This window comes from Oncorhynchus keta, chromosome 28 (assembly GCF_023373465.1).
Source record: "Oncorhynchus keta strain PuntledgeMale-10-30-2019 chromosome 28, Oket_V2, whole genome shotgun sequence".
Classification (NCBI taxonomy): Eukaryota; Metazoa; Chordata; class Actinopteri; order Salmoniformes; family Salmonidae; genus Oncorhynchus; species Oncorhynchus keta.
In genome coordinates this window covers 4,920,993-4,947,591 of record NC_068448.1, presented here as the reverse complement: position 1 = coordinate 4,947,591, position 26,599 = coordinate 4,920,993, and the positions used below count along the sequence as shown (strand labels likewise).

General features: G+C 44.8%; 1 protein-coding gene and 3 long non-coding RNA genes across 46 annotated transcripts in view; 3 read left to right on the top strand and 1 right to left on the bottom strand.

The window, feature by feature from the left end:
- The first annotated feature begins 1,091 nt into the window (after window positions 1-1,091).
- The window catches only part of LOC127913111 (transcription elongation factor A protein 2-like), a 42,164-nt gene continuing 16,656 nt past the window's right edge, over window positions 1,092-26,599 (top strand). For all 38 annotated transcript variants that reach the window (XM_052484556.1, XM_052484550.1, XM_052484519.1 and 35 more), the window contains exons 1-5: window positions 1,092-1,313; window positions 8,671-8,733; window positions 9,058-9,163; window positions 12,820-12,916; window positions 14,814-14,950. In XM_052484556.1, the coding sequence (XP_052340516.1) occupies window positions 1,245-1,313; window positions 8,671-8,733; window positions 9,058-9,163; window positions 12,820-12,916; window positions 14,814-14,950 (472 nt within the window). In that variant the 5' untranslated portion in view covers window positions 1,092-1,244. The remainder of the gene's footprint in view (window positions 1,314-8,670; window positions 8,734-9,057; window positions 9,164-12,819; window positions 12,917-14,813; window positions 14,951-26,599) is intronic.
- Window positions 4,166-7,698, bottom strand: LOC127913115 (uncharacterized). Of its 5 annotated transcripts, XR_008084754.1 has the most exons (5): window positions 7,594-7,698; window positions 7,295-7,412; window positions 5,820-5,937; window positions 5,584-5,701; window positions 4,166-4,934 (listed from the first exon to the last, which is right to left on the bottom strand). It is a non-coding gene; the product is annotated as an uncharacterized LOC127913115 (long non-coding RNA). The 5 variants fall into 5 exon arrangements; XR_008084751.1 differs by lacking the exon at window positions 5,584-5,701; XR_008084753.1 differs by lacking the exons at window positions 5,584-5,701; window positions 7,295-7,412 and having other exon boundaries at window positions 7,535-7,663.
- Window positions 9,469-10,682, top strand: LOC127913117 (uncharacterized). Of its 2 annotated transcripts, none has more exons than XR_008084758.1 (3): window positions 9,469-9,522; window positions 10,548-10,623; window positions 10,662-10,682. It is a non-coding gene; the product is annotated as an uncharacterized LOC127913117 (long non-coding RNA). The 2 variants fall into 2 exon arrangements; XR_008084757.1 differs by lacking the exon at window positions 9,469-9,522 and adding an exon at window positions 10,076-10,129.
- Window positions 22,778-26,390, top strand: LOC127913116 (uncharacterized). Its single transcript, XR_008084756.1, has 3 exons — window positions 22,778-23,003; window positions 25,847-25,965; window positions 26,254-26,390. It is a non-coding gene; the product is annotated as an uncharacterized LOC127913116 (long non-coding RNA).

The window sequence follows — 26,599 nt, the reverse complement described above, 5'->3', positions numbered from 1 at the left end:
GTACATTTTTTGGATCACTTTTTCTATTCATTAAATAATTTTGTCTATGTTTGTTACTGAGATATCTGATTTAAATATATGTTAACAATTGTGGATACATTGAATAAGACTGATTTTATTGAATAAGGTTCATTTTTTTTATTTGTTTGTGTGACTGTGTGTATCTATGGAACAGAAGGAGTGTGCTCAGCGCCTCAAGAAGATATCGGTTTGGAACGTGTTGTGTGTGTCTGTGGATCTACAAAGCAGGGCGCCTCAGAGTGGGTTTGCTTTAGAAGTAAAAGCAAAGGATATATTCAAATAATTGGATCAAGTGTTTTGTGGGCACTGACTTACCCGCATGGTGGGTGGAGTGAGGACGCCCACTCAATCCATTCCCTTCTCACTTGTATTTATGTTTTATTTTTTTGAGAGAGATACCCTTGTTAGAGGATTCGTGCCCAAGCCCATGCAGTGTGATAAATGCATAATAGTTGATAATGTGTCAAGTGGACATACGACTGTAGATCATATCGTATGCCAGGTGAGCCTAAATGATGCACTTGTGGTGGTGAACAAGCACACAAATGTATTTGACGTTTTCTGTTAGGGTGAAGTCGACTGAGGTGTTGAGAATAAGCAGCAGGTCCAGTAATGACTCCTGGAAGGGAGAGAAGTTGAGGAAGTAATGATAGTAGGAGTAGGATACAACAGATACTCTTCCTTGTCAACAGAGGGGTCCTGACATGTCACATGTTAAGAAGGTGGATTTTGTAGCGTTTTAAAGACATCGGCTATCAACTCCACAGCGCAAACAGAGAGGAAGTCTGAGAAAATTAGGTGTCATTTGTGAGCGTGGCTGAGCGGAGGAGTCCTTTAGATGAACGCTCAGCACTCACAGGCACCTGAGCCTGTTTAGAGACGTGATTTCAACTGTGACTGAATGCGTGTTTTTGTTGTTGTTGTATGATGTTGAGCCCCCCCCCCCCTTCCCAACCCCTCTTCCCGAAATGAATATTGGATCATTCATTAATGAATTTGTTGTTTCCATACCCCGTACAGCAGGTGGCGCGGCAATATGTATAGTCTGCAATAATGAAGAAAGAAGAAGAAGTAGGAACCCCGCGCGCCGTGAGGAAACAAGTGGATGGGTTGGGGACTGTGAGGGAAAGGAAAGAGACGATAGAGGGTTTTTTTCCAACATAAATGGAGGTTCATCCGTAACGGGAGAGAAGAGCAGCTACAAAAAAAAAAATACAAGTAAAATGGCGAAAGACCACGAGGTCGAACGCATTGCTAAAAAGCTGGACAAAATGGTGCACAAGAAAAACACGGTAAGTTGTGTTTGCCAGCTAGCGCGGCAGTGGACGCAGGACCAACGCCCCCAGCATCAGAAATCAGGTAGAGGCGAGGCAGTGCAGGAGTATAGTGGTGTTGGTGTGATGCACCTTTGTAGCCATCGAACATTCTGGAAAGCTACTGTAAGGTGTTGGCTATTTGTTGTTCTAAACTAAAAAAAAACTGGCTGATTGTTCGGTCGATAGAAAATGAAAGGGAATTGTTGCACATTGCAACAGTGTTGCAGCGTATGCTGTAATAATGGATAGATATAGAAACATTGTTACATTAACGGGTGATGTGTTTTATGAATGGTTGACCACACATCCCCGGCCACTCGTCTTCTCATACTTAGTCAGGCCCAATCGTTGCTTTTTGACGACTGAAAGTGGATTCTGTCGTTGCTGTATTGTTCGCTACACAGCCTACCCCAGGAAGAAACTGAAGGCCATGGGGGTAGTGTTTGGGTAGGCAGACTAATCACTGGGATCATTTGATGTCTGTATGGAGCGGCCCAGAACCAATCAGTTCTATTTCACGGAACTAATCAAATAATTAACACTAACCCCTTCAAGCTAATAGTGTAATTAATGTATTTCATATATGCTATTACAAAAAAAATGGTTGTGTTTTTGAAGGTCTTCGGTGACATTAAAATACATCGTTTAAATATCACAAGCATTTTCATGAGTTTATTTCACCGTAGGAAATGTAAAAACAGTCAAGGGTTCAACACATAACATTTGCCTTAGTTACAACTGTGAAAGAGAAAAGGGGTTTGTGTTGGAACGCGACAACTGTGAAAGAGAAAAGGGTTTGTGTTGGAACGCGACAACTGTGAAAGAGAAAGGGGTTTGTGTTGGAACGCGACAACTGTGAAAGAGAAAAAGGGTTTGTGTTGGAACGCGACAACTGTGAAAGAGAAAAGGGTTTGTGTTGGAACGCGACAACTGTGAAAGAGAAAAGGGTTTGTGTTGGAACGCGACAACTGTGAAAGAGAAAAGGGTTTGTGTTGTAACGCGACAACTGTGAAAGAGAAAAGGGTTTGTGTTGGAACGCGACAACTGTGAAAGAGAAAAGGGTTTGTGTTGGAACGCGACAACTGTGAAAGAAAAAGGGGTTTGTGTTGGAACGCGACAACTGTGAAAGAGAAAAGGGTTTGTGTTGGAACGCGACAACAGTGAAAGAGAAAAGGGTTTGTGTTGGAACGCGACAACTGTGAAATAGAACAGGGTTTGTGTTGGAACGCGACAACTGTGAAAGAAAAAAGGGGTTTGTGTTGGAACGCGACAACTGTGAAAGAGAAAAGGGTTTGTGTTGGAACGCGACAACTGTGAAAGAGAAAAGGGTTTGTGTTGGAACGCGACAACTGTGAAAGAGAAAAGGGTTTGTGTTGGAACGCGACAACTGTGAAAGAGAAAAGGGTTTGTGTTGGAACGCGACAACTGTGAAAGAGAAAGGGGTTTGTGTTGGAACGCGACAACTGTGAAAGAGAAAAGGGTTTGTGTTGGAACGCGACAACTGTGAAAGAGAAAAGGGTTTGTGTTGGAACGCGACAACTGTGAAAGAGAAAGGGGTTTGTGTTGGAACGCGACAACTGTGAAAGAGAAAGGGGTTTGTGTTGGAACGCGACAACTGTGAAAGAGAAAAGGGTTTGTGTTGGAACGCGACAACTGTGAAAGAGAAAGGGGTTTGTGTTGGAACGCGACAACTGTGAAAGAGAAAAGGGTTTGTGTTGGAACGCGACAACTGTGAAAGAGAAAAGGGTTTGTGTTGGAACGCGACAACTGTGAAAGAGAAAAGGGTTTGTGTTGGAACGCGACAACTGTGAAAGAGAAAAGGGTTTGTGTTGGAACGCGACAACTGTGAAAGAGAAAAGGGTTTGTGTTGGAATGCGACAACTGTGAAAGAGAAAAGGGTTTGTGTTGGAACGCGACAACTGTGAAAGAGAAAAAGGGTTTGTGTTGGAACGCGACAACTGTGAAAGAAAAAAGGGTTTGTGTTGGAACGCGACAACTGTGAAAGAGAAAAGGGTTTGTGTTGGAACGCGACAACTGTGAAAGAGAAAAGGGTTTGTGTTGGAACGCGACAACTGTGAAAGAGAAAAGGGTTTGTGTTGGAACGCGACAACTGTGAAAGAGAAAAGGGTTTGTGTTGGAATGCGACAACTGTGAAAGAGAAAAGGGTTTGTGTTGGAACGCGACAACTGTGAAAGAGAAAAAGGTTTGTGTTGGAACGCGACAACTGTGAAAGAGAAAAGGGTTTGTGTTGGAACGCGACAACTGTGAAAGAGAAAAGGGTTTGTGTTGTAACGCGACAACTGTGAAAGAGAAAAGGGTTTGTGTTGGAACGCGACAACTGTGAAAGAGAAAAGGGTTTGTGTTGGAACGCGACAACTGTGAAAGAGAAGAGGGTTTGTGTTGAAACGCGACAACTGTGAAAGAGAAGAGGGTTTGTGTTGGAACGCGACAACTGTGAAAGAGAAAAGGTTTTGTGTTGAAACGCGACAACTGTGAAAGAGAAAAGGGTTTGTGTTGAAACGCGACAACTGTGAAAGAGAAAAGGGTTTGTGTTGGAACGCGACAACTGTGAAAGAGAAAAGGGTTTGTGTTGGAACGCGACAACTGTGAAAGAGAAAAGGGTTTGTGTTGGAACGCGACAACTGTGAAAGACAAAAGGGTTTGTGTTGTAACGCGACAACTGTGAAAGAGAAAAGGGTTTGTGTTGGAACGCGACAACTGTGAAAGAGAAGGGTTTGTGTTGTAACGCGACAACTGTGAAAGAGAAAAGGGTTTGTGTTGGAACGCGACAACTGTGAAAGAGAAAGGGGTTTGTGTTGGAACGCGACAACTGTGAAAGAGAAAAGGGTTTGTGTTGGAACGCTACAACTGCTTCCTTTTATAACACAACAGCTTCCTTCTATAACGACACTAAACAAAACGCACCGACACACAAAGACCCGCGGTCAGCAAGACGCCCAGTCAAATGATAAAACACATCAGTAGCCTAAACATCATTACAAGCGTGTCGCTATGACCGCAGTCAAAAATAGTCCGTTATCTGTTGGAGCATAAACAACGAAAGCTTGTGCGTTGCTGATTTTGCTTGAGCCTGCGCTCTCAGTGATGACATGTTGTGCTGATAATCGGACAAAAACAGTCCGTTCTTCTCTCCTGTCTCAAGGTTTCGTCTGGTGGGGGGCGTGTGCACCACCAAAACCATACGACTATAAGACTGTATTTGGTGGTCTGATAGAGGGTACATAGCATGTAGAGATTATAATGTCAATGGATCATTATAATAGAATGGCACACCATGTTTTTCCTTCACAATTAGTGATAATTATGCATTGTTTGCTTCCCCTGAGGCATCAACTCACCCTTTCTCCCCCATCGTCATCATCCCCTTCATTTATTTCATTTTGTTTATATGTGTAAAATTAGTTTCGGTTCAGTTTCGAGGCAATTATACGGTTTGGTTATCAACTCTACTATCTACTGGTTATTATCTATCCTAATGCCTTAATCCTAGTTATATGTTCATATCTACCTCAATTACCTCGTACCCCTGTGCATCAACTTAGAAGTGATACTTCCTGTATAAAGCCATGTTGTTACCTCGTACCCCTGTGCATCAACTCAGAAGTGATACGTCCTGTATAAAGCCATGTTATTACCTCGTACCCCTGCACATTGACTCAGTACTGGTACAGTGTGTATAAAGCCATGTTATTACCTCGTACCCCTGCACATTGACTCAGTACTGGTACTTCCTGTATAAAGCCATGTTATTACCTCGTACCCCTGCACATTGACTCAGTACTGGTACTTCCTGTATAAAGCCATGTTATTACCTCGTACCCCTGCACATTGACTCAGTACTGGTACAGTGTGTATAAAGCCATGTTATTACCTCGTACCCCTGCACATTGACTCAGTACTGGTACTTCCTGTATAAAGCCATGTTATTACCTCGTACCCCTGCACATTGACTCAGTACTGGTACCCTGTGTATAAAGCCATGTTATTACCTCGTAGCCCTGCACATTGAATCAGTACTGGTACAGTGTGTATAAAGCCATGTTATTACCTCGTACCCCTGCACATTGACTCAGTACTGGTACTTCCTGTATAAAGCCATGTTATTACCTCGTACCCCTGCACATTGAATCAGTACTGGTACTTCCTGTATAAAGCCATGTTATTACCTCGTACCCCTGCACATTGACTCAGTACTGGTACAGTGTGTATAAAGCCATGTTCTTACCTCGTACCCCTGCACATTGACTCAGTACTGGTACAGTGTGTATAAAGCCATGTTATTACCTCGTACCCCTGCACATTGACTCAGTACTGGTACAGTGTGTATAAAGCCATGTTATTACCTCGTACCCCTGCACATTGAATCAGTACTGGTACTTCCTGTATAAAGCCATGTTATTACCTCGTACCCCTGCACATTGACTCAGTACTGGTACTTCCTGTATAAAGCCATGTTATTACCTCGTACCCCTGCACATTGACTCAGTACTGGTACAGTGTGTATAAAGCCATGTTATTACCTCGTACCCCTGCACATTGACTCAGTACTGGTACAGTGTGTATAAAGCCATGTTATTACCTCGTATCCCTGCACATTGACTAAGTACTGGTACCCTGTGTATAAAGCCATGTTATTACCTCATACCCCTGCACATTGACTCAGTACTGGTACTTCCTGTATAAAGCCATGTTATTACCTCGTACCCCTGCACATTGACTCAGTACTGGTACCCTGTGTATAAAACCATGTTATTACTTCGTACCCCTGCACATTGACTCAGTACTGGTACTTCCTGTATAAAGCCATGTTATTAACTCGTACCCCTGCACATTGACTCAGTACTGGTACAGTGTGTATAAAGCCATGTTATTACCTCGTACCCCTGCACATTGACTCAGTACTGGTACAGTGTGTATAAAGCCATGTTATTACCTCGTACCCCTGCACATTGACTCAGTACTGGTACAGTGTGTATAAAGCCATGTTATTACCTCGTACCCCTGCACATTGAATCAGTACTGGTACTTCCTGTATAAAGCCATGTTATTACCTCGTACCCCTGCACATTGAATCAGTACTGGTACTTCCTGTATAAAGCCATGTTATTACCTCGTACCCCTGCACATTGACTCAGTACTGGTACTTCCTGTATAAAGCCATGTTATTACCTCGTACCCCTGCACATTGACTCAGTACTGGTACAGTGTGTATAAAGCCATGTTATTACCTCGTACCCCTGCACATTGACTCAGTACTGGTACTTCCTGTATAAAGCCATGTTATTACTTCGTACCCCTGCACATTGACTCAGTACTAGTACTTCCTGTATAAAGCCATGTTATTACTTCGTACCCCTGCACATTGACTCAGTACTGGTACTTCCTGTATAAAGCCATGTTATTACTTCGTACCCCTGCACATTGAATCAGTACTGGTACTTCCTGTATAAAGCCATGTTATTACCTCGTACCCCTGCACATTGAATCAGTACTGGTACTTCCTGTATAAAGCCATGTTATTACTTCGTACCCCTGCACATTGAATCAGTACTGGTACTTCCTGTATAAAGCCATGTTATTACCTCATACCCCTGCACATTGACTCAGTACTGGTACAGTGTGTATAAAGCCATGTTATTACCTCGTACCCCTGCACATTGAATCAGTACTGGTACTTCCTGTATAAAGCCATGTTATTACCTCGTACCCCTGCACATTGAATCAGTACTGGTACTTCCTGTATAAAGCCATGTTATTACTTCGTACCCCTGCACATTGAATCAGTACTGGTACAGTGTGTATAAAGCCATGTTATTACCTCGTACCCCTGCACATTGAATCAGTACTGGTACTTCCTGTATAAAGCCATGTTATTACCTCGTACCCCTGCACATTGAATCAGTACTGGTACTTCCTGTATAAAGCCATGTTATTACCTCGTACCCCTGCACATTGACTCAGTACTGGTACAGTGTGTATAAAGCCATGTTATTACCTCGTACCCCTGCACATTGACTCAGTACTGGTACTTCCTGTATAAAGCCATGTTATTACCTCGTACCCCTGCACATTGACTCAGTACTGGTACTTCCTGTATAAAGCCATGTTATTACCTCGTACCCCTCCCTGCACATTGAATCAGTACTGGTACTTCCTGTATAAAGCCATGTTATTACCTCGTACCCCTGCACATTGACTCAGTACTGGTACAGTGTGTATAAAGCCATGTTATTACCTCGTACCCCTGCACATTGACTCAGTACTGGTACAGTGTGTATAAAGCCATGTTATTACCTCGTACCCCTGCACATTGACTCAGTACTGGTACTTCCTGTATAAAGCCATGTTATTACCTCATACCCCTGCACATTGGGGCGGCAGGTACAGGTAGCCTAGTGGTTAGGGCGTTGGGACAGTTGCTGGATCGAATCCCTGAGCGGACAAGGTGAAAACCGTTCAGCCCCTGAACAGGCAGTTAACCCACTGTTCCCAGGCCGTCATTGTAAATGAGAACGTGTTCTTAACTGACTTGCCTGGTTAAATAAAGATGAAAAAAATTGGCCAAATCGGTATCCAAAAATACCAATGTCCGATTGTTATGAAAACTTGAAATCGGCCCAAATTAAATCGGCCATTCCGATTCATCGGTCGACCTCTAATATGTAGCCTATATGATGATGCTGTCTGGCCAAAAATAGTATGACATGTCGAGACAGAATCAGATTCATGGGCTGTCTACACATACTAAGACAGAGGGGCGCTGTTATGCTTTGTCTGAGATTCATGTATCTTTCTGTCTGGTCAAATAAATGTCAATATTTTATTTGGATGGGCAAGAAGGTACGGTAAAGCGGGACAGGCTCTCCAAGGAGGTACGGTAGAGCGGGACAGGTCCTCCAAGGCCGGCACATAAAGGCTGCCCTGTGTACAAGCTAACCTTGAGCCTGGATATTTTTTTATCAGTCCACTTCCTCTTCTGTCAACCCCTGCCTGGAGGCGAAACCAGGATATTTTACCAGGAGATAAACCTCATAAATCCATACACATCGAGTCCTGCCTCATGAATGACCTGCTGTTACCTCTGACCGTTAACCGGACCAAATTAAGCCCCACCCGCCTTTAAAAAAATATACATTTCCCGTATCACCATAGGCTTGCACAATTTAATTTAAAAACAAAATCATAGTTTCTAGCCTAATATTGTGTCGGAATATGCATACTGCTTGCTCACTAAAAATATATTTACATTATTGTAGACGGCATCTATTCAATTCAACAGGTGTCAACATTTAGCTGTCTTTTTTCTTCACAGGACGGTGCCATATATCTGCTGAGGGAGTTGAAGATCATTAACATGTCTCTGGAGACTCTACAGGTAGACCTAAGCTTGTTCTCCTCTTGCTGTAGGCCTCTGTCTGAAGAAAATTACATTATATTACTATGATCAATACAGTGTCTAGTATTTCTCAACGCCGGTGTCAGTCCACCAGGATCCGTGAACGCTGTCAGGAACTGTAATGATGAAGCTAAAACACGATGTGTTTGTCAGTCCACCAGGATCGGTATGTCAGTGAACGCTGTCAGAAACTGTAATGATGAAGCTAAAACACGATGTGTTTGTCAGTCCACCAGGATCGGTATGTCAGTGAACGCTGTCAGAAACTGTAATGATGAAGCTAAAACACGATGTGTTTGTCAGTCCACCAGGATCGGTATGTCAGTGAACGCTGTGAGGAAGCAGAGTTCAGAGGAAGAGGTCCAGACCCTGGCCAAGTCACTCATCAAGTCCTGGAAGAAACTACTGGGTAAGTCTGTCCTGCAGGTCTGCCTCACATCTCATACGACTCGGTCTGTCTGCAGGTCTGCCTCACATCTCATACGACTCGGTCTGTCTGCAGGTCTGCCTCACATCTCATACGACTCGGTCTGTCTGCAGGTCTGCCTCACATCTCATACGACTCGGTCTGTCTGCAGGTCTGCCTCACATCTCATACGACTCGGTCTGTCTGCAGGTCTGCCTCACATCTCATACGACTCGGTCTGTCTGCAGGTCTGCCTCACGTCTCATACGACTCGGTCTGTCTGCAGGTCTGCCTCACATCTCATACGACTCGGTCTGTCTGTAGTTCTGCCTCACATCTCATACGACTCGGTCTGTCTGCAGGTCTGCCTCACATCTCATACGTCTCGGTCTGTCGGTCTGCCTCACATCTCATACGACTCGGTCTGTCCTGCAGGTCTGCCTCACATCTCATACGACTCGGTCTGTCTGCAGGTCTGCCTCACATCTCATACGACTCGGTCTGTCCTGCAGGTCTGCCTCACATCTCATACGACTCGGTCTGTCTGCAGGTCTGCCTCACATCTCATACGACTCGGTCTGTCCTGCAGGTCTGCCTCACATCTCATACGACTCGGTCTGTCTGCAGGTCTGCCTCACATCTCATACGACTCGGTCTGTCTGCAGGTCTGCCTCACATCTCATACGACTCGGTCTGTCTGTAGTTCTGCCTCACATCTCATACGACTCGGTCTGTCTGTAGTTCTGCCTCACATCTCATACGACTCGGTCTGTCTGTAGTTCTGCCTCACATCTCATACGACTCGGTCTGTCTGCAGGTCTGCCTCACATCTCATACGACCCGGTCTGTCTGTAGGTCTGCCTCACATCTCATACGACCCGGTCTGTCTGCAGGTCTGCCTCACATCTCATACGACTCGGTCTGTCTGTAGTTCTGCCTCACATCTCATACGACTCGGTCTGTCTGCAGGTCTGCCTCACATCTCATACGACTCGGTCTGTCTGTAGTTCTGCCCCACATCTCATACGACCCGGTCTGTCTGCAGGTCTGACTCACATCTCATACGACTCGGTCTGTCTGTAGGTCTGCCTCACATCTCATACGACTCGGTCTGTCTGTAGGTCTGCCTCACATCTCATACGACTCGGTCTGTCTGCAGGTCTGCCTCACATCTCATACGACTCGGTCTGTCTGCAGGTCTGCCTCACATCTCATACGACTCGGTCTGTCTGTAGTTCTGCCTCACATCTCATACGACTCGGTCTGTCTGCAGGTCTGCCTCACATCTCATACGACTCGGTCTGTCTGCAGGTCTGCCTCACATCTCATACGACTCGGTCTGTCTGCAGGTCTGCCTCACATCTCATACGACTCGGTCTGTCTGTAGGTCTGCCTCACATCTCATACGACTCGGTCTGTCTGCAGGTCTGCCTCACATCTCATACGACTCGGTCTGTCTGTAGGTCTGACTCACATCTCATACGACTCGGTCTGTCTGTAGGTCTGCCTCACATCTCATACGACTCGGTCTGTCTGCAGGTCTGCCTCACATCTCATACGACTCGGTCTGTCTGTAGTTCTGCCTCATACCTGTGAAACGTGGTGTCTGTCTGTAGGTCTGCCTGTACTGGACAGGTGGGATCCTGTCTGATCTAGAGAGAACGGGACATATACTTATTATAATAGAGTAAAACAACCACTATAGTTTAAGAAGTCCAAACAGGAACCATGTGTCTAAGGTTTGTGAACTTGATTAGAAAATCAGACCTCTCTGGAAAGGAAATGTATGTCTCTCCCTTCAGCAAAATATATTTGACCTCCATCCTCTCTGAAAGCTTGAGGGGGAAAAAAACGTGACCCTCCCCGATATCCAAAATAGTAATTAAAACGTGACCCTCCCCGATATCCAAAATAGGAATTAAAACATAATTTAATTTGATAGAGCAGTCTGACTGAGCGCTGGTAGGCAGCAGCAGGCTCGTAAGCATTCATTTAAACAGCACTTTTGTGCGTTTTGCCAGCAGCTCTTCGTTGTGCGTCAAGCATTGCGCTGTTTATGACTTCAAGCCTATCAACTCCCGAGATGAGGTTGGTGTAACCGAAGTGAAATGGCTAGCTAGTTAGCGGGGTGCACACTAATAGCGTTTCAAACGTCACTCGCTCTGAGACTTGGAGTGTTTGTTCCCCTTGCTCTGCATGGGTAATGCTGCTTCGAGGGTGGCTGTTGTCATTGTGTTGCTGGTTCGAGCCCAGGGAGGAGCGAGGAGAGGTACGGAAGCTATACTGTTACACTGGCAATACTAAAGTTCCTATAAGAGCATCCAATAGTCAAAGGTATATGAAATACAAATGATATAGAGGGAAATAGTCCTATAATTCCTATAATAACTACAATCTAAAACTTCTTACCTTTGAATATTGAAGTCTCATGTTAAAAGGAACCACCAGCTTTCATATGTTCTCATGTTCTGAGCAAGGAACTGAAACATTAGCTTTCTTACATGGCACATATTGCACTTTTACTTTCTTCTCCGACACTTTCTCTTTGCATTATTTAAACCACATTGAACACGTTTCATTACTTATTTGAGGCTAAATTGATTTTATTGATGTATTATATTAAGTTAAATTAAAAGTGTTCATTCAGTATTGTTGAAATTGTCATTATTACAAATTAAAAATAAAAAAAATGACTGATTAATCGGTCTCGGCTTTATTTGGTCCTCCAATAATCGGTATCGGCGCTGAAAAAAAAATCATAATCGGCCGACCTCTAAAATCTATTATAGTAGCAAGCTATCAAAGTTGACCTATCGGTCCTCCTCGTCTTCGCGATCTCATTCTCAAACTGAACAGAACATAGGCTAATCCGTCTGTAAAATAATGAGTTTTTTGGACTAGGCCTTCCTAGCCTATATGCTGTGGATCATGTGACTGAGACCACTCTAACTAGCCTATAGGTGTTGGATCATGTGACTGAGACCACTCTAACTAGCCTATAGGTTGTGGATCATGTGACTGAGACCACTCTAACTAGCCTATAGGTGTTGGATCATGTGACTGAGACCACTCTAACTAGCCTATAGGTTGTAGATCATGTGACTGAGACCACTCTAACTAGCCTATAGGTTGTAGATCATGTGACTGAGACCACTCTAACTAGCCTATAGGTTGTAGATCATGTGACTGAGACCACTCTAACTAGCCTATAGGTGTTGGATCATGTGACTGAGACCACTCTAACTAGCCTATAGGTGTTGGATCATGTGACTGAGACCACTCTAACTAGCCTATAGGTTGTAGATCATGTGACTGAGACCACTCTAACTAGCCTATAGGTTGTAGATCATGTGACTGAGACCACTCTAACCAGTCTATACACACACTCTATATGGCCCAGTATGAGAATCAGAGATGAAGGGTGGCACATTGATATATAGCCTCATAAGCAACAAATACTCAAACATGGACATTTTGACATTGAATCTATTACAATTCATTAGACTAGATGATAATAAAAATAAATAATACTAAACCCTCATCTTGACTAACATTTTAAAAAGCAAAAAACCTCCCTAATTTTCCTCCAGGTACCCATTATGTAAATGTAGACCCATCGCCTATATAGATATGAATCAGCTGACTGTGTGTCCCTACAGACGGTTCTGAGGGGAAGGCTGTGGAGGAGAAGAGGAGGGAGGGCTCTCCTCTGAGGTCATCTTCGTCCAAGGACAGTCCTGGATCCAGCGACCGCAGGTGAGACGCCGTGCCAACCCGAGTGTCAGTCATGTAACAAGAGGTAGTTCAGGAATTTTTTTATTTTATTTTTTTAAATTTTACCTTTATTTAACCAGGCAAGTCAGTTAAGAACACATTCTTATTTTCAATGACGGCCTGAGAACAGTGTTCAGGGGCAGAACGACAGATTTGCACCTTGTCAGCTCGGGGTTTGAACTCGCAACCTTCCGGTTACTAGTCCAACGCTCTAACCACTAGGCTACGCTGCCGCCCCAATAATAACCTTGTCTGAACGCTGAAGACGTGTGTGAGCTCCCTGAACTAATCAAATCAAATGTATTTATAAAGCCCTTCTTACATCAGCTGATGTCTCAAAGTGCTGTACAGAAACCCAGCCTAAAACCCCAAACAGCAAGCAATGCAGGTGTAGAAGCACGGTGGCTAGGAAAAACTCCCTAGAAAGGCCAAAACCTAGGAAGACCTAGATAGGAACCAGGATATGAGGGGTGGCTAGTCCTCTTCTGGCTGTGCCGGGTGGAGATTATAACAGAACATGGCCAAGATGTTCAAATGTTCATAAATGACCAGCAGGGTCAAGTAGTAGCCTATAGTAGCCTATAGTTTGTGAATCATGCCTAGGCTTTAGCTCAGCGGGCTAATGTTGAGTCATATGTTGCATAATCGAGCCCAAAGGACTTGGGTTGGTAGGTAGACGACAGGGTTTAACCGGTAGGTAGACGACAGGGTTTAACCTGTAGGTAGACGACAGGGTTTAACTGGTAGGTAGACGATAGGGTTTAACCTGTTGGTAGACGACAGGGTTTAACCGGTAGGTAGAAGACAGGGTTTAACTGATAGGTAGACGACAGGGTTTAACTGGTAGGTAGACGACAGGGTTTAACTGATAGGTAGACGACAGGGTTTAACTGGTAGGTAGACGACAGGGTTTAACCGGTAGGTAGACGACAGGGTTTAACCTGTAGGTAGACGACAGGGTTTAACCGGTAGGTAGACGATAGGGTTTAACCTGTAGGTAGACGACAGGGTTTAACCGGTAGGTAGACGATAGGGTTTAACCGGTAGGTAGACGATAGGGTTTAACCGGTAGGTAGACGACAGGGTTTAACCTGTAGGTAGACGACAGGGTTTAACTGGTAGGTAGACGATAGGGTTTAACCTGTAGGTAGACGATAGGGTTTAACTGGTAGGTAGAAGACACGGTTTAACTGGTAGGTAGACAACAGGGTTTAACTGGTAGGTAGACAATAGGGTTTAACTGGTAGGTAGAAGACAGGGTTTAACTGATAGGTAGACGACAGGGTTTAACTGGTAGGTAGACGACAGGGTTTAACTGATAGGTAGACGACAGGGTTTAACTGGTAGGTAGACGACAGGGTTTAACCTGTAGGTAGACGACAGGGTTTAACCGGTAGGTAGACGACAGGGTTTAACCGGTAGGTAGACGACAGGGTTTAACCGGTAGGTAGACGACAGGGTTTAACCGGTAGGTAGACGACAGGGTTTAACCGGTAGGTAGACGACAGGGTTTAACCGGTAGGTAGACGACAGGGTTTAACCGGTAGGTAGACGACAGGGTTTAACCGGTAGGTAGACGACAGGGTTTAACCTGTAGGTAGACGATAGGGTTTAACCGGTAGGTAGACGACAGGGTTTAACCGGTAGGTAGACGACAGGGTTTAACCGGTAGGTAGACGACAGGGTTTAACCGGTAGGTAGACGACAGGGTTTAACCGGTAGGTAGACGACAGGGTTTAACCGGTAGGTAGACGACAGGGTTTAACCGGTAGGTAGACAAGGGGGGTTTGATACCCAGTCAGAATAAATGGAAGGATCAGGGTGACTCATAACACAATGTAACACTTTCTTCTCGCTGTCGCCCTCTTGTCTACCCTAGTAAGAAACAAGAACTGCCGGAGTCCCCGAAGACCCCCACCACCCTAAAGTTCACCTCCTTCCCCCCCACTCCCGTCACCACTGACAGCGTACGCACCAAGTGCCGAGAGCTGCTGGTGGCTGCCCTGCAGACCGACGGTGAGACAGACCCTACCAAGATGGCCGCCATTATCAGCACATTCCAGAGCTGTATAGGTTTATACAGTGGCCTTCAGAAAGTATTCGCACCCCTTGACTTTCTCCACATGTTGTTGTCGTGTTGCAGCCTGAATTTAAAATGGATGACATTGACATGTTGCGTCACTGGCCTTCACACAATACCCCATAATGTCAAAGTGGAGTTATGTTTTTAGAAATGGTTTACACTTAAATTAAAAATGACAAGCTGAAATGTCTTGAGTGAAAAAGTATTCAACCCCTTTGTTATGGCAAGCCTAAATAAGTTTAGGAGTAAAAATGTGCTTAACAAGTCATATACACTACGGGATGGGGTTGAGGTCAGGGCTCTGTGCAGGCCAGTTAAGTTCTTCCACACCAATCTCGACAAACAATTTCTGTATGGACCTCGCATTGTGCAAGGGGCATTGTCATGCTGAAACAGGAAAGGGCCTTCCCCAAACTGTTGCCACAATGTTGGAAGCACAGAATCGTCTAGATTGTCATGACAAACAGTTCTTGTGCTGATGTTGCTTCCAGAGGCAGGTTGGGACTCTGTAGTGAGTGTTGCAACTGAGGATAGATGATTTTTCAGCACTCGCTGGTCCCGTTCTGTGAGCTGGTGTGGCCTGCCACTTTGTGGCTGAGCCGTTTTTGCTCTTGGACATTTCGACTTAACAATAACAGCACTTACAGTTGACCGGGGCAGCTCTAGCATGGCAGAAATATGAGGAATTGACTTGTTGGACTGTGCCACGTTGAAAGGCACACTCTTCAGTATGGCCCATGCTACTGCCACTGTTTGTCTATGGAGATTGCATGGCTGTGTGCTTGATTTAATACACCTGTCAGCAATGGGTGTGGATGAAATAGTTTGAAGGGGTGTCCACATACCTTTGGCCATGTAGTGTATTAAGTTGCATGGACTCACTCTGTGTGCAATAAGAGATTGACATTTATTTTTTTAACGACTACCTCATCTCTGTACCCCACACATAAAATAATCTGTAAGGTCTCTCAATCAAGCAGTGATTATCAAACACAGATTTAATCACAAATGCCAGGGAGGTTTTCCAATGCCTCGTAAAGAAGGGCACCTATTGGTAAAACAAAGCAGACACTGAATATCCCCATTTGAGCATGGTGAAGTTATTAATTACACTTTGTATGCATTATCAATACACCCAGTTAATACAAAGACACAAGCGTCCTTCCTAACTTGGTTGCCGGAGAGGAAGGAAACAGCTCAGAGATTTCACCATGAGGCCAATAGTGACTTTAAAACAGTTACAGAGTTTAATTGTAGTTAGTCTACAATACCAACCTAAATGACAGTGAAAAGAAGGAAACCTGTACAGAATAAAAATATCCAAAGCTTGCATTCTGTTTGCAATAAGGCAGAAAGTAAAACTGAAAAAAAAAATGTGGCAAAGAAATTATCTTTATGTCCTGAATACGAAAGCATTGTGTTTGGGGGAAAGACAACACGTCACCGAGTACCACTCTTCATAGTTTCAAGCATGGTGGTGGCTGCATCATGTTATGGGTATGCTTGTCATCGGCAAGAACTAAGGAGTTTTTAATAAAAAAATAAACTGATTAGATCGAAGCACAAGGAAAATCCGAGAGGCAAACCTGGTTCAGTCTGGGAGATGAATTGACCTTTCAGCAGGACAACAACCTAAAACACATGGCCACATCAACACTGGAGTTGCTTATCAAGAAGACCCTGAATGTTTTAGAGTGGCCTAGTTACAGTTTTGACTTAAATCATCTTGAAAATCTACGGCAAGACCAGAACATGGTTGTCTAGTAATGATCAACAACCAATTTGTGACAGAGTTTGGCTTTTTTTTTTAAAGGGTAATGTGCAAATATTGTACACTCCAGGTGTGCAAAGCTCTTAGAGACTTACCCCAGAAAGACTCACAGCTGTAATCGCTGCCAGAGGTTATTCTAACATGTATTAACTTAGGGGTGTGAATACTTATGGAAATTAGATCTTTCTTCAGTTCATTTTCAATACATTTGAAAATGTTAATAATAAAAACATGTTTTCACTTTGTCGTTATGGGGTACTGTGTGTAGAATTATAAAACATGGAATCCATTTTGTCGTTATGGGGTACTGTGTGTAGAATTATAAAACATGGAATCCATTTTGTCGTTATGGGGTACTGTGTGTAGAATTATAAAACATGGAATCCATTTTGTCGTTATTGGGTACTGTGTGTAGAATTATAAAACATGGAATCCATTTTGTCGTTATGGGGTACTGTGTGTAGAATTATAAAACATGGAATCCATTTTGAATTCAGTGTGTAACACGGCACAATATGGAATAAATCAAGGGGCACTCTGTGGGTGTAACAGAGCCCAATCACAAGGGGTATGGTATGGGGTGGCTGGTGGGCCATTTTAAATTCATGTGAAATTTGTGCTAAAAAGTGGCTTGTGAAAGTATTCTTTCAGGTTGAGACATGTAGGTATTACAGACTGGGTCTGGGTCAGGTTGAGACATGTAGGTATTACAGACTGGGTCTGGGTCAGGTTGAGACATGTAGGTATTACAGATTGGGTCAGGTTGAGACTTTATAAAAATGTTTTTTTTATCCTTTATTTAACCAGGCAAGTCAGTTAAGAACAAATTCTTATTTTCAATGACAGCCTGGGAACAGTGGGTTAACTGCCTGTTCAGGGGCAGAATGACAGATTTGTACCTTGTCAGCTCGGGGTTTGAACTCGCAACCTTCCGGTTACTAGTCCAACGCTCTAATCACTAGGCTACCCTGCCTCCCCGGGTCAGGTTGAGACATGTAGGTATTACAGCCTGGGTCAGGTTGAGACATGTAGGTATTACAGACTGGGTCAGGTTGAGACATGTAGGTATTACAGACTGGGTCAGGTTGAGACATGTAGGTATTACAGACTGGGTCAGGTTGAGACATGTAGGTATTACAGACTGGGTCAGGTTGATACATGTAGGTATTACAGACTGGGTCAGGTTGAGACATGTAGGTATTACAGACTGGGTCAGGTTGAGACATGTAGGTATTACAGACTGGGTCAGGTTGAACATGTAGGTATTACAGACTGGGTCAGGTTGAGACATGTAGATATTACAGACTGGGTCAGGTTGAGACATGTAGGTATTACAGACTGGGTCAGGTTGAGACATGTAGATATTACAGACTGGGTCAGGTTGAGACATGTAGGTATTACAGACTGAGTCAGGTTGAGACATGTAGATATTACAGACTGGGTCAGGTTGGGACATGTAGGTATTACAGACTGGGTCAGGTTGAGACATGTAGATATTACAGACTGGGTCAGGTTGGGACATGTAGGTATTACAGACTGGGTCAGGTTGAGACATGTAGTTATTACAGACTGGGTCAGGTTGAGACATGTAGGTATTACAGACTGGGTCAGGTTGAGACATGTAGGTATTACAGACTGGGTCAGGTTGAGACATGTAGGTATTACAGACTGGGTCAGGTTGAGACATGTAGGTATTACAGACTGGGTCAGGGTCAGGTTGAGACATGTAGGTATTACAGACTGGGTCAGGTTGAACATGTAGGTATTACAGACTGGGTCAGGTTGAGACATGTAGGTATTACAGACTGGGTCAGGTTGAGACATGTAGGTATTACAGACTGGGTCAGGTTGAGACATGTAGGTATTACAGACTGGGTCAGGTTGAGACATGTAGGTATTACAGACTGGGTCAGGTTGAGACATGTAGGTATTACAGACTGGGTCAGGTTGAGACATGTTGGTATTACAGACTGGGTCAGGTTGAGACATGTAGGTATTACAGACTGGGTCAGGTTGAGACATGTAGGTATTACAGACTGGGTCAGGTTGAGACATGTAGGTATTACAGACTGGGTCAGGTTGAGACATGTAGGTATTACAGACTGGGTCAGGTTGAGACATGTAGATATTACAGACTGGGTCAGGTTGAGACATGTTGGTATTACAGACTGGGTCAGGTTGAGACATGCAGGTATTACAGACTGGGTCAGGTTGAGACATGTAGGTATTACAGACTGGGTCTGGGTCAGGTTGAGACATGTAGGTATTACAGACTGGGTCAGGTTGAGACATGTTGGTATTACAGACTGGGTCAGGTTGAGACATGTAGGTATTACAGACTGGGTCAGGGTCAGGTTGAGACATGTTGGTATTACAGACTGGGTCAGGTTGAGACATGTAGGTATTACAGACTGGGTCAGGTTGAGACATGTAGGTATTACAGACTGGGTCAGGTTGAGACATGTTGGTATTACAGACTGGGTCAGGTTGAGACATGTAGGTATTACAGACTGGGTCAGGGTCAGGTTGAGACATGTTGGTATTACAGACTGGGTCAGGTTGAGACATGTAGGTATTACAGACTGGGTCAGGGTCAGGTTGAGACATGTTGGTATTACAGACTGGGTCAGGGTCAGGTTGAGACATGTAGGTATTACAGACTGGGTCAGGGTCAGGTTGAGACATGTAGGTATTATAGACTGGGTCAGGTTGAGACATGTAGGTATTACAGACTGGGTCAGGTTGAGACATGTAGGTATTACTGACTGGGTCAGGTTGAGACATGTAGGTATTACAGACTGGGTCAGGTTGAGACATGTAGGTATTACAGACTGGGTCAGGTTGAGACATGTAGGTATTACAGACTGGGTCAGGGTCAGGTTGAGACATGTAGGTATTACAGACTGGGTCAGGGTCGGGTTGAGACATGTAGGTATTACAGACTGGGTCAGGGTCAGGTTGAGACATGTAGGTATTACAGACTGGGTCAGGTTGAGACATGTAGGTATTACAGACTGGGTCAGGTTGAGACATGTAGGTATTACAGACTGGGTCAGGTTGAGACATGTAGGTATTACAGACTGGGTCAGGGTGAGACATGTCGGTATTACAGACTGGGTCAGGTTGAGACATGTAGGTATTACAGACTGGGTCAGGTTGAGACATGTAGGTATTACAGACTGGGTCAGGTTGAGACATGTAGGTATTACAGACTGGGTCAGGGTCAGGTTGAGACATGTAGATATTACAGACTGGGTCAGGTTGAGACATGTAGGTATTACAGACTGGGTCAGGTTGAGACATGTAGGTATTACAGACTGGGTCAGGTTGAGACATGTAGATATTACAGACTGGGTCAGGTTGAGACATGTAGGTATTACAGACTGGGTCAGGTTGAGACATGTAGGTATTACAGACTGGGTCAGGTTGGGACATGTAGGTATTACAGACTGGGTCTGGGTCAGGTTGAGACATGTAGGTATTACAGACTGGGTCAGGTTGAGACATGTAGGTATTACAGACTGGGTCAGGGTGAGACATGTAGGTATTACAGACTGGGTCAGGTTGAGACATGTAGGTATTACAGACTGGGTCAGGTTGGGACATGTAGGTATTACAGACTGGGTCTGGGTCAGGTTGAGACATGTAGGTATTACAGACTGGGTCAGGTTGAGACATGTAGGTATTACAGACTGGGTCAGGTTGGGACATGTAGGTATTACAGACTGGGTCTGGGTCAGGTTGAGACATGTAGGTATTACAGACTGGGTCAGGTTGAGACATGTAGGTATTACAGACTGGGTCAGGTTGGGACATGTAGGTATTACAGACTGGGTCTGGGTCAGGTTGAGACATGTAGGTATTACAGACTGGGTCAGGTTGAGACATGTAGGTATTACAGACTGGGTCAGGTTGGGACATGTAGGTATTACAGACTGGGTCTGGGTCAGGTTGAGACATGTAGGTATTACAGACTGGGTCTGGGTCAGGTTGAGACATGTAGGTATTACAGACTGGGTCAGGTTGAGATATGTAGGTATTACAGACTGGGTCAGGTTGAGACATGTAGATATTACAGACTGGGTCAGGTTGAGACATGTAGGTATTACAGACTGGGTCAGGTTGGGACATGTAGGTATTACAGACTGGGTCAGGTTGAGACATGTTGGTATTACAGACTGGGTCAGGTTGAGACATGTAGGTATTACAACTGGGACAGGTTGAGACATGTAGGTATTACAGACTGGGTCAGGTTGAGACATGTAGGTATTACAGACTGGGTCAGGTTGAGACATGTAGGTATTACAGACTGGGTCAGGTTGAGACATGTTGGTATTACAGACTGGGTCAGGTTGAGACATGTAGGTATTACAGACTGGGTCAGGTTGAGACATGTAGGTATTACAGACTGGGTCAGGTTGAGACATGTAGGTATTACAGACTGGGTCAGGTTGAGACATGTAGGTATTACAGACTGGGTCAGGTTGAGACATGTAGGTATTACAGACTGGGTCAGGTTGAGACATGTAGGTATTACAGACTGGGTCAGGTTGAGACATGTAGGTATTACAGACTGGGTCTGGGGGTTGAGGGTAGGTATTACAGAGGTCAGGGTGAGACATGTAGGTATTACAGACTGGGTCAGGGTCGGGTTGAGACATGTAGGTATTACAGACTGGGTCAGGGTCAGGTTGAGACATGTAGGTATTACAGACTGGGTCAGGTTGAGACATGTAGGTATTACAGACTGGGTCAGGTTGAGACATGTAGGTATTACAGACTGGGTCAGGTTGAGACATGTAGGTATTACAGACTGGGTCAGGGTGAGACATGTAGGTATTACAGACTGGGTCAGGTTGAGACATGTAGGTATTACAGACTGGGTCAGGTTGAGACATGTAGGTATTACAGACTGGGTCAGGTTGAGACATGTAGGTATTACAGACTGGGTCAGGGTCAGGTTGAGACATGTAGATATTACAGACTGGGTCAGGTTGAGACATGTAGGTATTACAGACTGGGTCAGGTTGAGACATGTAGGTATTACAGACTGGGTCAGGTTGAGACATGTAGGTATTACAGACTGGGTCAGGTTGAGACATGTAGGTATTACAGACTGGGTCAGGGTGAGACATGTAGGTATTACAGACTGGGTCAGGTTGGGACATGTAGGTATTACAGACTGGGTCTGGGTCAGGTTGAGACATGTAGGTATTACAGACTGGGTCAGGTTGAGACATGTAGGTATTACAGACTGGGTCAGGGTGAGACATGTAGGTATTACAGACTGGGTCAGGTTGAGACATGTAGGTATTACAGACTGGGTCAGGTTGGGACATGTAGGTATTACAGACTGGGTCTGGGTCAGGTTGAGACATGTAGGTATTACAGACTGGGTCAGGTTGAGACATGTAGGTATTACAGACTGGGTCAGGTTGGGACATGTAGGTATTACAGACTGGGTCTGGGTCAGGTTGAGACATGTAGGTATTACAGACTGGGTCAGGTTGAGACATGTAGGTATTACAGACTGGGTCAGGTTGGGACATGTAGGTATTACAGACTGGGTCTGGGTCAGGTTGAGACATGTAGGTATTACAGACTGGGTCAGGTTGAGACATGTAGGTATTACAGACTGGGTCAGGTTGGGACATGTAGGTATTACAGACTGGGTCTGGGTCAGGTTGAGACATGTAGGTATTACAGACTGGGTCTGGGTCAGGTTGAGATATGTAGGTATTACAGACTGGGTCAGGTTGAGACATGTAGATATTACAGACTGGGTCAGGTTGAGACATAGGTAGGACTGGGTCAGGTTGAGACATGTAGGTATTACAGACTGGGTCAGGTTGAGACATGTTGGTATTACAGACTGGGTCAGGTTGAGACATGTAGGTATTACAGACTGGGACAGGTTGAGACATGTAGGTATTACAGACTGGGTCAGGTTGAGACATGTAGGTATTACAGACAGACTGGGTCAGGTTGAGACATGTAGGTATTACAGACTGGGTCAGGTTGAGACATGTAGGTATTACAGACTGGGTCAGGTTGAGACATGTAGGTATTACAGACTGGGTCAGGTTGAGACATGTAGGTATTACAGACTGGGTCAGGTTGAGACATGTAGGTATTACAGACTGGGTCAGGTTGAGACATGTAGGTATTACAGACTGGGACAGGTTGAGACATGTAGGTATTACAGACTGGGTCAGGTTGAGACATGTAGGTATTACAGACTGGGTCAGGTTGGGACATGTAGGTATTACAGACAGACTGGGTCAGGTTGAGACATGTTGGTATTACAGACTGGGTCAGGTTGAGACATGTAGGTATTACAGACTGGGTCAGGTTGAGACATGTAGGTATTACAGACTGGGTCAGGTTGAGACATGTAGGTATTACAGACTGGGTCAGGTTGAGACATGTAGGTATTACAGACTGGGTCAGGTTGAGACATGTAGGTATTACAGACTGGGTCAGGTTGAGACATGTAGGTATTACAGACTGGGTCAGGTTGAGACATGTAGGTATTACAGACTGGGTCAGGTTGAGACATGTAGGTTGAGACATGTAGATATTACAGACTGGGTCTGGGTCAGGTTGAGACATGTAGGTATTACAGACTGGGTCTGGGTCTGGTTGAGACATGTAGGTATTACAGACTGGGTCTGGGTCTGGTTGAGACATGTAGGTATTACAGACTGGGTCAGGGTCAGGTTGAGACATGTAGGTATTACAGACTGGGTCGGGTTGAGACATGTAGGTATTACAGACTGGGTCAGGTTGAGACATGTAGGTATTACAGACTGGGTGAGACATGGGTATTCAGACTGGGTTGAGACATGTAGGTATTACAGACTGGGTCAGGTTGAGACATGTAGATATTACAGACTGGGTCAGGTTGAGACATGTAGGTATTACAGACTGGGTCAGGTTGAGACATGTAGGTATTACAGACTGGGTCAGGTTGAGACATGTAGGTATTACAGACTGGGTCAGGTTGAGACATGTAGGTATTACAGACTGGGTCAGGTTGAGACATGTAGGTATTACAGACTGGGTCAGACATGAGACATGTAGGTGAGACATTACAGACTGGGTCAGGTTGAGACATGTAGGTATTACAGACTGGGTCAGGTTGAGACATGTAGGTATTACAGACTGGGTCAGGGTCAGGTTGAGACATGTAGGTATTACAGACTGGGTCAGGTTGAGACATGTAGATATTACAGACTGGGTCAGGTTGAGACATGTTGGTATTACAGACTGGGTCAGGGTGAGACATGTAGGTGTTACAGACTGGGTCAGGTTGAGACATGTAGGTATTACAGACTGGGTCAGGGTGAGACATGTAGGTGTTACAGACTGGGTCAGGTTGAGACATGTAGGTATTACAGACTGGGTCAGGTTGAGACATGTAGGTATTACAGACTGGGTCAGGTTGAGACATGTAGGTATTACAGACTGGGTCAGGTTGGAGACATGTAGGTATTACAGACTGGGTCAGGTTGAGACATGTAGGTATTACAGACTGGGTCAGGTTGAGACATGTAGATATTACAGACTGGGTCAGGTTGAGACATGTAGGTATTACAGACTGGGTCAGGTTGAGACATGTAGGTATTACAGACTGGGTCAGGTTGAGACATGTAGGTATTACAGACAGAGACATGGGTCAGGTTGAGACATGTAGGTATTACAGACTGGGTCATGGGTCGGGTTGAGACATGTAGGTATTACAGACTGGGTCAGGTTGAGACATGTAGGTATTACAGACTGGGTCAGGTTGAGACATGTAGATATTACAGACTGGGTCAGGTTGAGACATGTAGGTATTACAGACTGGGTCAGGGTCAGGTTGAGACATGTAGGTATTACAGACTGGGTCAGGTTGAGACATGTAGGTATTACAGACTGGGTCAGGTTGGGACATGTTGGTATTACAGACTGTGTCAGGTTGGGACATGTTGGTATTACAGACTGGGTCAGGTTGAACATGTAGGTATTACAGACTGGGTCAGGTTGAGACATGTAGGTATTACAGACTGGGTCAGGTTGAGACATGTAGATATTACAGACTGGGTCAGGTTGAGACATGTAGGTATTACAGACTGGGTCAGGTTGAGACATGTAGATATTACAGACTGGGTCAGGTTGAGACATGTAGGTATTACAGACTGGGTCAGGTTGAGACATGTAGATATTACAGACTGGGTCAGGTTGGGACATGTAGGTATTACAGACTGGGTCAGGTTGAGACATGTAGTTATTACAGACTGGGTCAGGTTGAGACATGTAGGTATTACAGACTGGGTCAGGTTGAGACATGTAGGTATTACAGACTGGGTCAGGTTGAGACATGTAGGTATTACAGACTGGGTCAGGTTGAGACATGTAGGTATTACAGACTGGGTCAGGGTCAGGTTGAGACATGTAGGTATTACAGACTGGGTCAGGTTGAACATGTAGGTATTACAGACTGGGTCAGGTTGAGACATGTAGGTATTACAGACTGGGTCAGGTTGAGACATGTAGGTATTACAGACTGGGTCAGGTTGAGACATGTAGGTATTACAGACTGGGTCAGGTTGAGACATGTAGGTATTACAGACTGGGTCAGGTTGAGACATGTAGGTATTACAGACTGGGTCAGGTTGAGACATGTTGGTATTACAGACTGGGTCAGGTTGAGACATGTAGGTATTACAGACTGGGTCAGGTTGAGACATGTAGGTATTACAGACTGGGTCAGGTTGAGACATGTAGGTATTACAGACTGGGTCAGGTTGAGACATGTAGGTATTACAGACTGGGTCAGGTTGAGACATGTAGATATTACAGACTGGGTCAGGTTGAGACATGTTGGTATTACAGACTGGGTCAGGTTGAGACATGTAGGTATTACAGACTGGGTCAGGTTGAGACATGTAGGTATTACAGACTGGGTCTGGGTCAGGTTGAGACATGTAGGTATTACAGACTGGGTCAGGTTGAGACATGTTGGTATTACAGACTGGGTCAGGTTGAGACATGTAGGTATTACAGACTGGGTCAGGGTCAGGTTGAGACATGTTGGTATTACAGACTGGGTCAGGTTGAGACATGTAGGTATTACAGACTGGGTCAGGTTGAGACATGTAGGTATTACAGACTGGGTCAGGTTGAGACATGTTGGTATTACAGACTGGGTCAGGTTGAGACATGTAGGTATTACAGACTGGGTCAGGGTCAGGTTGAGACATGTTGGTATTACAGACTGGGTCAGGTTGAGACATGTAGGTATTACAGACTGGGTCAGGGTCAGGTTGAGACATGTTGGTATTACAGACTGGGTCAGGGTCAGGTTGAGACATGTAGGTATTACAGACTGGGTCAGGGTCAGGTTGAGACATGTAGGTATTATAGACTGGGTCAGGTTGAGACATGTAGGTATTACAGACTGGGTCAGGTTGAGACATGTAGGTATTACTGACTGGGTCAGGTTGAGACATGTAGGTATTACAGACTGGGTCAGGTTGAGACATGTAGGTATTACAGACTGGGTCAGGTTGAGACATGTAGGTATTACAGACTGGGTCGGGTTGAGACATGTAGGTATTACAGACTGGGTCAGGGTCAGGTTGAGACATGTAGGTATTACAGACTGGGTCAGGGTCGGGTTGAGACATGTAGGTATTACAGACTGGGTCAGGGTCAGGTTGAGACATGTAGGTATTACAGACTGGGTCAGGTTGAGACATGTAGGTATTACAGACTGGGTCAGGTTGAGACATGTAGGTATTACAGACTGGGTCAGGTTGAGACATGT